General features: G+C 35.1%; 1 protein-coding gene and 1 non-coding gene across 2 annotated transcripts; one reads left to right on the forward strand and one right to left on the reverse strand.

The window, feature by feature from the left end:
- Window positions 1-321: 321 nt before the first annotated feature.
- Window positions 322-957, reverse strand: LOC120775649. The gene is made up of 3 exons (XM_040105905.1): window positions 849-957; window positions 542-775; window positions 322-434 (listed from the first exon to the last, which is right to left on the reverse strand). Exons 1-3 carry the CDS (start codon window positions 955-957, stop codon window positions 322-324), a joined length of 456 nt encoding a protein of 151 aa, XP_039961839.1.
- A 6,418-nt stretch (window positions 958-7,375) lies between these two features.
- On the forward strand, window positions 7,376-7,447 carry Trnah-gug. Its single transcript has one exon. It is a non-coding gene; the product is annotated as a tRNA-His (tRNA).
- The last annotated feature ends 7,798 nt before the right edge of the window (window positions 7,448-15,245 follow it).

A 15,245-nucleotide genomic window follows, 5' to 3' on the forward strand; every position in this document is an offset into this window, starting at 1 on the left:
ATTGGCATCGCAGAGGTCGTAAAGGAACTCAATTTATGAATCCATCCAACAAAATGTATAGTAATGTTTTGGAATAAATAGTTTCAGCGCTAAACTCCTTCCTAAAAAATTGAAGGCACCCTGACAATTTGATTGTGACCGACATTTTGGTTAAACACGAAACGAGAGTCATGGCTCAGCTAGCGTATTCTACTTCGAATGAAAAGGCTAAGGGTATTTAATAAATACAATTCATTTTATTGACTATTGCACTAATAAGTTTAATTTAATTATGAAATAATACGGTTTTGCCTGAAATATTTTCTAAATTTCGGCATTAACTCAGTATGGATTATTACAGCAACAGTTCTTGATTAGCGAGTGTTCATAACAGGATTTGGCATACAACAGTGAGCAGTCAGTATAGAAACATTGTGGAGGGCGGAGCTGGACCACTGAAAATAAAGAATATTTAAATTTTAAGACTCCGATTAGTAAAAAATACTGAGCTCTTTAAATATTTGAGAATTTAAAAACACATCACGTGAATAATATTTTTTACCTGGAAAATCACAGCAACAGTCGTCGTGCAGCATTTTTTGCGAACAATAGCTGTAAACAGAAGCATCGCAGAGTGGACAGCCAGCGAAATTGTTGAAACCGCCACCGGCACCAACGCCGCCGCCAGCGCCCGAGGGGCCGCCAAACTGTGGTGGATATTGCCGTGGCAGCGCATCGCTTGCGGCTTTGGCTTGGGTTTGATTTGTTGTCGTCGTTGCATTTGTTGCCTTTAGTTCTTTATTTCAAGGTGGAAAGAAGAAGAAAATTAAACAAAAAGCGTTACAAATATTTAAGTTTGTTTGTACTACCCAATAGTTCATTGTTGTCTTGCTCCAGCAGCTCGATTGCGTCGCTGGCTAAAAATAGCGGTAGCAGCAACAACACAGCCAGCTGATTTGCCTTCACAACTTGCAGCATTATAGCAAATTTCGTATATGTGTGTGTGTAAATAAATAATTTGCGTTTTTCTGCCTACACCCTCTCCCTCTTTCCCACTGCTGATTAGCGTGTGCTGCCGCTTTGGTCGTTTAAGCCGGTTCGAATACTGTATGCGTAGCGTTTTTGATGTCTGCGCGCCGCTAAGCCGAAATTACGTCTGTCGCAACACTTATTGCCGGTTTGAAAAAATTCCAAAACTTACGAAACTTAAGCATCTGGGAACTTTCTTCACACTTTTACTTGCGCTCTCATTTCGTTGTGTGGCTCGTACAACCGGCTGCGCCCAACCGCGCTTCACACAGTTTTCGTCGCCTTCTAAACTGGTCCATTACGGACAGCGCGGTTATTTCATCGGCTGGCGCTTCTGATTTTTTCCAACTTTAATCTTCTTTTTTTATTTTTATCACATTTTTATTATTTATTTTCGTCAACTTTTATTGCCTAGCTTATTGATCGCTTTCTTTGTCTGCTGTTCAACATTTATTTGTTATTTTCATTTTATTATGCGCACGCGTTCACTCTTCAGCGCTGGCGACGCTTACTGTATGACAGCATCGTGGCTTTGGGCGCCAAAGTAAATACGAATACACATACTCACATTTTTTCTCATGCGTCGATCTTTCCCTCTTGCTGAAAACGAAAGTGAGTCTGTCGGCTAACAGCGACTTCCACTTAAATGAACAAGCATTTTTTCGAGTGCCTGTCATTTGGTTTGTCTATGACTTTAAGTGGCCACTGTAGAAATTTGGAATTTTTCTTGTTATTTAAATGTCGCGTAGGCGTCTATTTGCTATTTCTTTTCACCTTTTCCATGATCGAATAGTGCTTACAAATTTCGCTTTATTAGTCATTAGACTATTAGCTATTCGGTAGCGTTTCCTTCTCTATTTTCACCTAATTTGATGTTTCGGCTGCCGCTTTCCACTGTGATTAAAGAGTCGATATGCCGCATTGGTAATTACAGACAAGGAGAAAAATACTTTTCTGGAACCTATACGAGGGATGTACAATTACTCTTCCAGGTTCTGGCTTATAGTAGAACAGTTTTAAGAAGGAAAAATATTTATTTTTCTCTTTGTGGAGTAAGCGATTTCTGAATATGCTTTTTCGTGGATTCCATATACATATCACGATTAGACGTCCACCGACTTACACAATGTGTGAAATTTTGGAAAGAAAATGTGTTTTATTTTTTGCTAGTTCATACTTTTGAAATGAACACAATAAATTTTTAAATTAATATTTCAAATACTTTTTTACTTACAGGCTTCTAAAGTGCAGAACACTTTATTCAGTTCTACCATTATATCTTTAAACGCGCTTTTTTTTGATGATTCGATAACTATACATTTTTTCTGATCTATATCGAGTTTTCTATACAATGAATGACCAACCACGGTTTTTGCTCTAAATATACCCTTCATTACTTATGCCACGAAGTTCGTAACACCTAGAAGGAAACGTCGAAAATCCTTCAGGTTTAGAGATATACTTTTGCATACCTATTTTCCTGTCCCAGAACTGCTTATTTGTCGGAACCACCGATATCGCACAACATGCTACAGTAGCTGCCATACAAACTGAATGATTGGAATCAAGTGTCTGTATGGAAAGCTTTATCATTTTATCAGATATCTTCAAGAAATCTGGCATTGTTTATTTTCGAAGGCAATGCAGCAATCTCGGAAGAAATTATACAGATCGTTTCACATTTCACTGAACGATCAGAATCAAGTTTTTGTTAGGAATATATTGTATTTGTGAATTACACAGACTTTGTGACATTTGACAGACCAAAAATTAACAAAATTTAGGGTATAATTGAACATATTTTAAACGTCGACATTTTATCACTTAATGAATTTTTTTGGACCGTAAGCCATTATGCGGAAAATGCAGGGGTTTCCAATAAGAATTATATGATTTCATTAAAAAAAAAAACACTCTCATTGTGAAAAAATTTAAATGTTATATTAATGTGAAATAAAATCGATATAATTAAGCTCTGAATATAACATCCATCAAATCGCCTCCACGACTTCTTCTCGGTGAACCCAATTTTCGTGTACTTTTTCTTCTAAATCAAGTCGTATGTCATTAACAGCACGTTCAATATTAACCTCATAAGTTTGAAAAGAGTTTGGTTTATTGCTAAAGACCAAAGACTTCTAATAACCCCACAAAAAGTAGTCTGATGGTGTTAAATCAAAACTTATTGTCGAATCTTCAAACTTTTCTCACAATAATTCGGTCGTTTCTGCTGTGTTTCACGTAGCCTCATTTTGGTGGAAGCAGATATTGTGTAGTTCAACTTCTACCATTTGCGGACATAAAAAATTGGTTATCATCAACCTATACTGCTCTCATTGACAGTAACTGTGTCACCAGCTTCATTTCGTAGGAAGTACGGTTCGATGCTTCCACCAAACCTAAATCCAAACCAAACTGTCAGCTTAGGTGAATATAAAGGTTATATATGAAAAATTTTTGGATTTTCTTTGCACCAGATTCGACAGTTTGGTTTATTTACCACACCACTTAGCTGAAAGTGAGCCTCATCGGAGAAGTTGAAATCATTATCGTTTTCAAGTTGTACTGAGGCAAAATCAGCAAATTCACGACGGTTGTGGTAGTCCAATGACTTCAGATCTTGAATGAGAACAATTCTATACGAAAGCAAGCCAAAATCCTTTCTCAAAATCCGCCAGATTGTGATTTGAGACAATCCCAATTCTTGAGAACGTATTGGAATCGAGAAATTGCGGTCTTCAGCAAGAGTTGTATGAACGGCAGCAATATTTCCATTACTTCGAGCGGTTTTTGGTCTTATTGGAACATGAACATTATGTAATGAAAAGGAAGACACGAAATTTTCAACAATTCAAAGAATAGCGAGTATTTGACTTGAATAATTTTCCTCTTAGAAATAATTCATCTAATCGAATAATATTGCATAAATCAAATTTCTGCTAATATTCATTTCTAAATTACAACAAAGAAATCTTAGTGCTCTAAAAATTAAGGTTTCGTCGAATGAGGTAGGTTGTGCTCAGCTGAAAGCTTTTTATTCTGGTAACCAGACTAAATGTAAATGAATTATATTCTTAATCTAAATTCAAATTATTTTTAAAAGACGATTTGTAGTACTCATTGCTTTTAGTTTTAGATGTGTCTTAGAAGTCCATTCAAAAGCAGTATACTTTAAAATGTATTTGATCAGAGGAATAATTTCTTCCAACATTATCACAATGGAAAACTCGAAATGTGGACCAATTACATTATTTTCTATAAATCAGTTAGAATTTCTATAGCATGATTTGATAGTACACCTATTAATATTGCTTAAAATAATTTATAGATATGTATATGGTACTAGTGGATCCGACCACGCATTACTGTGGTATATATTTTATACTATTTTTCATATAATAAACTATTTTAAACGTTTTTGTCGGTATAAAAATCCAAGGGATTGTACTTGAAATTTAATTTTGAATATGCTCGTACAAATAAATTTGATTAAAAAATGACGAATTTTTCTCAATCTGCAATCAAACAGCCTTTCTGTTCAGTTAATAGAGTTGTCCGCTTAATAGATTGTACTTAATAAACATCAACTAATTGTGGGACCGGCCAATGTGCATGGTTAATGGAGATGTCCGCTTAATAGAACCTCCATTTAATAGAGCTTTGACTGTATTTTTTATTTATCTATTTCTTTTACTATACCATCTTCTAAGCTGAACATAGTGTGCTAAATTTTGCTAAAATCGGTTCAGTAGTACAAGAGTCCATCACGGACAGACAACGTGACATGTAATTTTTAAAACTTCAATATTATAACACAAACAAAAAAGTGTTAAATTTATAAAAAATAAAACCTAGGATTTCCATATTCCTTTCGTTATTATATTTATTATTGTTTTTAGAATCAAAAAAATTTTATTTTAATATTCAAGAAGTTACCACAAATCTCAAAAAAAATATATAAAATAAAACATCTAAGTAGCGACGAACTATACTTTAAATACTTACTATTTTCCTAAATTTTTGTAACTATTTGCGTTATTCACTGGAGAGTCATAAACTGATATCATTCAAAATGGGATTATTAAATTTTGCTTCCATTTAATCTCCCTTCAAATGTGTAAATCCCCACAATTATTACAAAAATAATTTATAAATCAACTGGAAAGCAATATGTAGCCACTTCCCTGCCACTGAAGTTGCTCGATAGAAGTAAACAAAACTCAACAATATTTATTACGTAAGTAAAAGTAGTAATATTAGCCCTGGGCTACCGTTGTTCCCATTTCTTTTGTGAACTTTTAGTTTAAGTACATGTCCATAAAGATTTGTATAAATAATATCGGCCATAGATATACATATGTATCAGGGCAAATAGTAGTTGAACAAGTTGAAATTGCCTGCAGTTATTTGCTTGACACTTGTGTTTTTACGCTCATAAATGTCGAAATTGTAGTAAATTTTGCTGTCATTAACATTAGCGAAAGTGTAAACACTGAAGACTATTTGCTATACAAGTGAAGGGGTATGCAAATACGATTAAAAAAAAAAAATAAAAAATTGGATAAAAAAATTAAATCAGTAATATCGAGTAAATTTGACAACTTCAAAATAAGTTTATATTCATACACGTAATGAATTTGTGTCAACGGTTTTTCAAGTCCTCAAAGCATTTCGAAAAGCTCTCGTTCGCAAGTACATCATTTGTGCGAACGCGCAAAATATCTTTTACCATTTCAGCGTACGGTGGGAAAATGTGAAAAAAATGGATAATAACCACCCCGACTCTCAATATAAAGCTCTATTCGAAAATATTAACTATGCAGTAGTAACTGTCTAACAGATAACGGACGATCACGCCTACTTTCCATATAATAACATTTTGAATTCCATCATATTAAATGAAACAAAGTGATTGACATGTCACAACTCTCAGCCAAGGATGGTCGATTTCTGTATATCCCCTCATCCAGTCGCATATACCGAACTTGTTGGTCACGGTGTCTCTGCTGAGAGTCGATTTTGCGCCGTTCGCAGCAACGTGGACTGGCGTGTGGAATACAGCTTGTGTAACAACTGAAGCCGCTCGACCGTCCTAAGCGATATCGCATCACTATGGGCTCTTGAAAAGTTTCTAGAAAATCCGACGTTTTCGAGCCAAATTTTGTTCAGCGATGCGGTCCATTTCTAACTCAATGGGTACGTAAACAAATAAAATTGCCGCATTTCAGACGAAGAACTAACTGAAGAGATTTAAGAGCTGCGATTTCATCCACAAAAAATAACGGTTTGGTGTGGTTTTTGAGCCTATGGAATCATCGATCCATATTTCTTCAAAACTGATGCCGGTGAGAACGTAATCGACAATGGCGACCGTTATCGCGGCATGATAACCGACTATTTGATGCCTGAAATTGAAGCTCGTGATCTTGGCGACATTTTTTTACAATAAGACAGCGCCACTTTCCACACATCGCATCAATCAATCAATTTGAGAGATCACTTCGGTGAGCAGATAATTTCACGTTTTAGGCCGGTCGATTGGCCACCAAGATCGTGTGATATCACACCGTCAGACTTTTTTCTGTGGGGATATGTAAAGTCTAAAGTGTATGCCAACAATCCCGCTTCGATTCGCCAGTTAGCAGTCGAAATGCTCGAACAAGTCATTAGAAATTGGACTCAACGGATGTACCATCTGAGACGTAGCGGCGGCCAACATTTGAAAGAGATAATCTTCAAGAAATAAATGCCTAAGAATGTTCTTTCGAATGATGATAAATTCTCGCCATTAAATTTGAAGTTTCTGTGGTTTTTCTTTAAAAAAGTATGGTACCTCGAAATGGATCACCCTTTGTATATATGTGTATCTGTTTAAATTGGCCCTTTCCATTTTATTTCGGCCATTTTTTTTATTAAAACATAAATGAAAATGTCGCTTTCACTGGACTTTCCTTTTTCAAGCATCTCGATGGAAACTTGACGATTTCGACACGAAGAGTTTGGCAGATAATGTCACAGTTTTTCAAATCATACGTCCAAGAGAAATTTATTGCACATCAAATAGCAAAAGTCAACGTTATTAAATTTTTGTCGAACGTTAGCGTTAGTGCCCCCTGTATACTCATCATAGCCATATCATTATTTCATAAGCTTTTTCTGATTGTATCTCACTTAGTTTGATCTATTTTTCAATGGTTAATTTTGCTTTGTTGTTAACTTGCACCATTTTCAGCTTTTTACTTACCGTTTCGCCCATTTTTCGTACATTGTTCGTTAGCGTTTTAATAAAGTAATTATCTTACGTTGATTTATATTTTTGTTGGCTTTGAATTGCATTTGAATAGAGCACGAAAATAAGCGTCCAACAGCCGTGATCGTCTAGTGGTTAGGACCCTACGTTGTGGCCGTAGTAACCCAGGTTCGAATCCTGGTCACGGCAATGTACCATTCCAAATAGAACATTTCAATTGATGGAAGCTGTGCAATTATTTTCAATTTTGTTATTTTAATTTTTTCAATTATCAGATATTTTATTAATTGAAATTATGTGTTTGTAAATTGAAAATTTGTTGTTTTAGTTAATTTTCGACTTAATAACTACAAACTTCACAGTTAATAGCAAATTTAAATTCATATCATTTCATTTGAGTGACCTTTCTACATACACATTCACGGTTTCACAGCTTCTCCACGCTGCACCTTGATTTGCCACAACTCAAAGCTACTATACGAGTAAATGTCTACGCAATTCATCTCATCCATTAACTGCTCAACCTAAATTTGATGAAGAAGCACTACAAAGTCACCTGTAAGGAATATCAAAACCGAAATTAATTAAAGGCATCCGAAAATTGGTCACCGGGGGTTAAAGCTCGTCCTTTTCAAAACGTTTATGAAATATGACAGGCGTGTTTGCCAGCACGTATTCATTAACAGAAGGAAAATTGGCAGTTACTCGAAGAAATTTGCTTTTGTGTTTATATGCATGAAAGTGTTTGAAGAGGTAGCGACGAGTAATTAATTTGATTAACAATGTTTGTGAATATTTAATTCTGTATCAGTAGTCGCTTGTGGGTTGCAATTAATTTATAAGCTTGCTGCTTTTGGTCAGAGTTGTTAACATGGCCATTAAACTATTAGTGCTTTGATGGAATTCGATGTGGTTGTTATTCTCTTCACAGGTAATTGATGATTAAGTGTGATTGTGTTGCATGTAATATTGTTTAGATATAAAAAGCGAGAACTGTCATTTTTGATTTGGTTGAAAAAGCGAAGGCAGAAGCGTCAAAACGCAGGGGGCCGCCTTTACGCCATTAGTAGGCCCGTAGTACTCCAATTAAATTTTCGATTTAGTTATGTTTATAATGTAGGATCTGGGCCTTATTTTACGTTATTATATGTTCTTAAGTATTGACCGATAAGTACGGTATAAAGCCAATCAGAAATTATTGTATTACAGGTAGTTGTACGGTACATTGTTATCAGGAAAATATGCCCTTTGAGTCAAATTTACCCAATACTGACCGTTATATATAACTTAAAGTCCATCGATTTCTCGAAAATTTGTACGCTGGCTCTATGGAAGAAGTACTGTCCAGAGTTTACCCAATTTTAGTGCAAGGCCATGCTATCATAAAAGTATTATCTTAGATAATAAGAAATATTCAATACTGGACCCTAAAGATGGGTCGTCATATTGAGTAGAAAGTCAGTCATACGTTAGTCACAAGGATTCACATAGGTGGTAGCTGAAGGCTTGCAAATTTATGGCCCGATTTCAATCTCGAATTCTTGGGTAAGAGACGGCCTACCTTAAGACCATTATTTGAGCGAATTTGTATTACAAAAGCTTCCTCGTTGTTATGATATTTGAATGTTATGATTTTTTGTTATGAAGCCTTCTTTTTAGGCCTTAGTCTTATGATAATGAATGTATAACTACATTGACTTGTCTGTCTTCTGCAAAGAAATGCAGATTTTGGCTTCGAAATGACAAGTAGTTTGTAAATTTTCTAGGTCAAGTATCTTACAATTTTTTATACTTTTCAATCACTGATATTTCTTTGTTGCTAACGCTAGGGTTTTCGTAACATAGTTATCTTGTGTTGAGTCATATTTCTGTTGTTGTTATGATTTAAATTACTTTTTAATAGTTAGATTACGATAACAAGTGTCCAGCAGCCGTGATCGTCTAGTGGTTAGAACCCTACGTTGTGGCCGAATCCTGGTCACGGCAAGATACCGTTCTAAAATCAGCATTGCAACAAAAGGAAGCTTTGGATTTTTTAATTCAAATAATTTAATATAATTGTTATTAAGCAAAATAGGATTGAGTACATTCCAAATATTCGCAGGTGATCTAGAAGGTAACAGAGTTGTTTCCCATTTACTGTATTGAGAGTGGTGGTCAGAATACTGCTAATTGTCCTTAGACACTTACCCGTTATTAAGACTCCAATGTCGTCCACATATGCCACTATCTTAGGGTCTTAGCCATCCAAGCTCTTAGCAGTTTATTAACCACTATTGTCCAAAGAAACGGAAATAGCAATTCACCTTACGGAGTACCTCTACAGATTTCCTTGATCGTTCTAGCGTCGTTACATTCTCCTTTCTCCTTCTGGTCCAGTGTTGTATAGCGGGATCAACACCTATTGACAGGATACTATTCAGAATAGACGTTGTTGAACGCTCCATAAATGTCCTGAAGTGCTCCAAGAGCGTATTCCTTATATTCAAGAGCCCTTTCGATATTAAATACCAATCCATGGGGTGCAGTCTCTACTGATCTGTCTTTTGTATATGCGTGCTGCGCCTTGGATAAGTTTCTAAGAGACGATGTGGCCCTAATATGCATGCCCAAGATATTTTTTCTAGCGTTTTCAGCATTAATCAAATGTAGTTAATTAAAAGTTTATCTTTTATTCCAGGAGATTTGTATGGGTCGAGTGAGCGGATTGCACATTTTATTTTATTCTCCGAAAAGATCTGTTCGGGAAAGTTTACCGCACTACTCCTTTCATACCTAGGACCTACCGCGTCCCTACAGCCGGAACAGTGCACACTGACTAGTTCTTCTAATGATTACCGGCCGTTTTCTGTCCACCCTCCGCAACGTTTGTGAATTAGAGCGGGCGAGGTGAGGCTTTAGGGAAATGGTTTTCTAAGTCTCGCCACTACAAAAGTTCTTCCAGATTTCTTGTTTTGTCCTGGACTTCAACTTATTGTTGTCCCTTAGGAGATCTTTAAATTCGTTTCAAGAGTCCTCGCTTTGTGCTTGACCCAGTTGAAGCATTCCCGTACTTTGGGTCTGCAAGACCCAAGCGCCTTGTTCCACCAGGCTGTTTCGTTTAGTGCTTGAGTCGCAACGTTGGGCCTATGTAGTAGGCATTCGTAAATACAGTTACGCCCATTTCAAGCTCTGGATGCGAGTTATACACGCAAGGTCAAATTCTTTTGGCTAATAGTATGTGCCTATAAATATCCCAGTTTGTTTATCTGGGATTTCTCCGAACCTCGCATAATAAGTCAATGATATTTCTTTTTCTATTCAACAAAAATATGTTTAAAATTTTCCTCCATTATCTGTATTCTTCTGCAGTTAGTAGATTACTTAAGTTAATCAGTAGCTTGTAAAAATGTATGGCTGTTTCAGCTTTGTTTGATAAATCGCTCTGTTAAATGAGAACTATGGCATTAAATGCTCTTTTAAAAAATTGCCGACATATATTCATCTTATGGCATTAAATTTAAGCTCTAATCACACCATGAAATACAAAAACTATAAGGATTCGCACACGCAATGAAAGAAATTGAAGAAGAGACGAATGAAAAACATTAAAATTGAAATTGATTACAGAAGTTTTTATTACATTTATTTATTACAAAATTATCTACCATCATACACTTAAGTATATGTGCACATGTATGTGTGTATTAATGGTAAAAAATAAAGCAAAGCAAAGTAAAATAAAAAAACTCGTTTCAAACTGACATTTGCCTGCAAAGGCCGATCAAAATGAGTTCGTTTTTATTTTTGTTTTTATAAATGAATTTTGCCCAATTTTCCTTTTTTGATTGAATAACTCAATTCATGTGCAAAACAAAAGAATTCCCAACAAGAGGAAGTTATAAAAATATGAGCAAAAAATACGGAAAACATTCTACTTCTTGTGTGTCTGTCTGCGTGCCTCAAATGTATGGCTCATTTCGAAGCTAAACTTTTGCCAATAATACACCCACACATACACACATCCACGCGCGCAGTCTTTTTTATACCAAAGCACCTGCTTACCTACATGTCTGTATATAGCAAGTACATACATATAGTGTGACCTTAATCGAGGTTGTTGTATAGCGAAGTTTTTCCGAAGGCGTTATACCGTTATCACTCTGCACATGCCACTGCAGCGTAAGTTATGCTTATCAGTTTGCCATTGTTAACGAACTTTTGTTTATTCTTTGCGTTTCTTTTATTTCATTTTTATTTTTTTATTTTTTATTCCACTCTCCATCGTCTCCTTTTTTCGTTGGTGTGAGTAGCATTTACTTTTCCGGCTTACTCAAGTACTGGCTTCCGTATGCAATGATCGCTTGTTGTTGTATTTTTTTATTGTTCCTCATGTTTATTCGTACGACATTAATAAAATTTTGATACCATTGCGAACACTCGAATAAGCATCACCGCGTACAGTGTGTCTCATATTTTATCGCAAATAAACCAAAAATCCAAACCAAAATAAAAAATACCTTCTAATACCCTTTCAGGTGCATTTTTTTAGATTAAAATGGTATAAAAATATTTTTATTTTGATTCTTCGGCGATTGTTTTTTTACACGAATTTGAGGGCTCGTTCGCGTATATACAGAAGGTCATGTCTAAATGCTTATAACGTGTCTTCCATAAAAGCACTACAAAACAAATGTTAAAAGTTTTTAAATAAAATGGTTTAGAATAACAATGAAATTCTTTATTCCCGTGAAAGTACATTCGATGACATTATGTATGGAACTCGACTTCTTTTGCATGGCTACCATGGGCATGATTACAGAAGTCTAGACGCTGAACACAATTTTCGACGGTTTTCAAGCATAATTCGGCCGATACTGCTGCAATTTCACGTTCGATATTCGTGCGAAGTTTATTAATCGTCACTGGCTTGTTGGCATAGACCATAGACTTTACGTAGCCCCACAGAAAATAGTCTAACTGAGTCAAATCACACGACCGAGGTGGCCAATTGACTGGGCCATTTCGTGATATAACACGTTCACCAAATGCTTTGTAGCTTGTAGTGCCGTCCTTTTAGAATCACATATTGTCCAAGTCCATAAAGCGCACTAAACTTTTTCGGGATGTAAAGGTGACTCGTGGAGTCCGTGGGGATTACTGCCTGACCAACAACGCATATTTTACTCATTGACGAAGCCATTCAGCCAGATATGAGCCTCATCGCTGAAGATAATTTTTCAAGTTGTTGCACAGCCCAACTCACGAACATACGACTATTCCGGTGGTCAAGCGGCTTCAGTTCTTGTGTGTATAAGATCTTGTAAGGATGTAAGCCAAGATCTTTTAGGAAAATTCGCCACAACGACGTCCCAGAGATGCCCAACGCTTGAGACTGACGCGTGGTATGTATTTATTTGGGTCTTCCTCAATTGATGCCATATTCTCGACACCATGGGCACTTCTTTGTGTCATTGGCACGGGAAAATTTTGTACTGTACCTGTGAATTCAATGGATTCAGATGACCAACTGCTTACCAAACCGAGGTTTTAGTCGTTTTCGTAGTTCGACTTGTAGCCCGTATAAAGTCTTAAGGCATACTTTCTTAACTATTTTCCTGGAAGACAATTAGTCATAGATTTTCATCATCATTACTCTTATCATAGATCATAGAGACTATTTTTAGTTTTAATCCGAAGCTAATAAGATAGAACTCAGCTCGTCTAATCAAATTTTACCGTAGGGAATTATACTAGTTAATTAACAAGGGCTTTTCTTCCAACATTTAAATTATTTGTGTGTGTGTTTTTTTCGCGGCGAAAATAATTTTGAAATACTGAAACTGGTAAGTTTCTTCGACAATTTGTAAAAAAATAACTTTATGATAGAATAGATATCAGATTACTCCTCAAATATAATAGTAATACACGCTACTTTTGTTTTTGCTTTGAAATAACGAAGACTTTAAAGACTAATTCCATATTTTCCGTGCAAATTAAGTCAATTCTTCGATGGTAACAAAACTTCAGTAACAGCATTGTCTAACGTCTAACAGATAGCCTTTTGAGACAACTGGGTTAGTGTTTCGTTAAAAGACTTTCCTGATCATAAAGCATTTCTTACATCGATATTAATTTTATTTCTTCTCAATTATCTTTTAATATCTAAATGAAGTGGTTGTCGAATTGTTCGAAAAATTCAATCGATATTGTTATTGTTTTATTATAGGTGAGTAAGTGTATAGACGGTGAGTTTTGCTTCAATATCTTATTACTTGAGTACTAATACTAATATACTACATAAAGAAAGCAGATAAGTATAAGCCTCCCTGCAAGCTTGGTGCTACTTTGCTGCCGATATGCAATACATAGAACCTATAATTATGTGTTTAAATGAACTTGGGATATTTTCTTCTACCCATATTGGAGTTGCATAAAGTTCTCTTCACGGAAGAGGTTCCGACATTTATTTTTCATTTAGTATATCCACATGCAAGCTAGAAAAAAATCGATTTTGAATCTCCAAAAGGACTTCCGAAAAAAGTTGTTGAGCGGTGAGAAAGATTTTTCCGCTTAAAACTAAGTCCAATCTTAAGTCCCTAAACCGAAACAATTTGTTATAACAATAAATCAATACAGAACTAGTCAAAATTTCTATTTTTAACAAAGTGGTGTCCTCTCAAAAACAAAATTGTTGTTTTTGTGAGTAAATTTTTATTTCACAGTGGCTTAAAAACTCGAAATTAATATCAAAAATCCTAAATACTTCAATCATTACCTGACAAACATGTATATTTAACATTCGTTCTCTTTTAATTTGCGAGCGGAATAGTTTTCTAAATATTGGCTTCGGAAGTAAGATTCAAAAGTAAGAGTAGTAAGATCCACTTTGATCCCTTTACATAGCAATAAACCGCCTTATATTCCGTACACAGTATTTTGAGTCACTGTGTAACGCATGTAATTCTAATGAGTTGTTATAAAATTAATATGCACTCGTGTACGTACCAATAAAATCATTTAAATACGTAAACTTTTTGATTATACTTCCCATATATTTGGTTTAATATATGTATATATGTATACTTTTTTGTTTTAGCTCCTAAGCACACACATTTGTCTACTCATCTGACATGATTACAGTACACAAACAAACAAATTTCAACTCACTTTTGTTTTGCAAAATTTCGAGGAAAGAAAGTAATTGTGTGTCAGCACGTTTACGAGCCTTATATACTTAGACTATATACAAACATTATACATCTTTATATTTGTAGATGCATATTTCCTTATATATGTATATATGTTTACATATATTTCACGATATAAATTCAAGGCTGTTGCTAACCGACTTTTTCTAACCTCCTAACATTCCTTCCTCTGGTTTGTATTTATGATTGAATGTGTTGGTGCGTGTGCGCCTGAATACATGCATTAATTTTGCTGCAAATAAAACTCACTTAACACTATTGATTATCAGATTGAAAATAATTTATGTATACATTTATAAATATTTATTTCCTGCACTTGAGTTGTGGATGTCTAAATGATAAGAAGTTGCTGTCCTTGCCAGCCATCACAGTTGAAGAGTACACAGTTGGATATTACATTCTTTATTTGGGGATGCTTTCATCAATCGTAGTATTTGTTGTTGGAGATATAAATAATTGGCTCACATACACTTATACATATGCATATAAGAAGTTGTGTTTGCTATCATATCCAATGAGTTTATTTTTAAAAAGGTATTTCCAGTGAAAATAGAATTGAATTCTTTTTTCGTGCTAAAAATAAATTTTCAGAATTCGGTGATTTCATTTTCGTCTTACGTGGCACATTTATATTTAGAATTAGGATTTTGCATTCGTTGAAATATTTCCACTGGCTAATATTAACGAAGAGAGGGTAAAGGCATCATCCTCTTATGGACGATTTTATAGAAAGTAATCTCTGAAGATTAAAGTACATGCACGCTCACATATTTATGAGAATGATAATTTTTAATGAA

This window comes from Bactrocera tryoni, chromosome 4, assembly GCF_016617805.1.
Source record: "Bactrocera tryoni isolate S06 chromosome 4, CSIRO_BtryS06_freeze2, whole genome shotgun sequence".
Lineage (NCBI taxonomy): Eukaryota > Metazoa > Arthropoda > Insecta > Diptera > Tephritidae > Bactrocera > Bactrocera tryoni.

Coding starts and splice junctions, on each gene's coding strand:
- LOC120775649 (XM_040105905.1), bottom strand. CDS start 957: ATGCTGCAAGTTGTGAAGGCAAATCAGCTGGCTGTGTTGTTGCTGCTA. Junction 776..848: donor AGACAACAATGAACTATTGG/GTAGTACAAACA, acceptor CTTGAAATAAAG/AACTAAAGGCAACAAATGCA. Junction 435..541: donor CTGTTGCTGTGATTTTCCAG/GTAAAAAATATT, acceptor CTTTATTTTCAG/TGGTCCAGCTCCGCCCTCCA.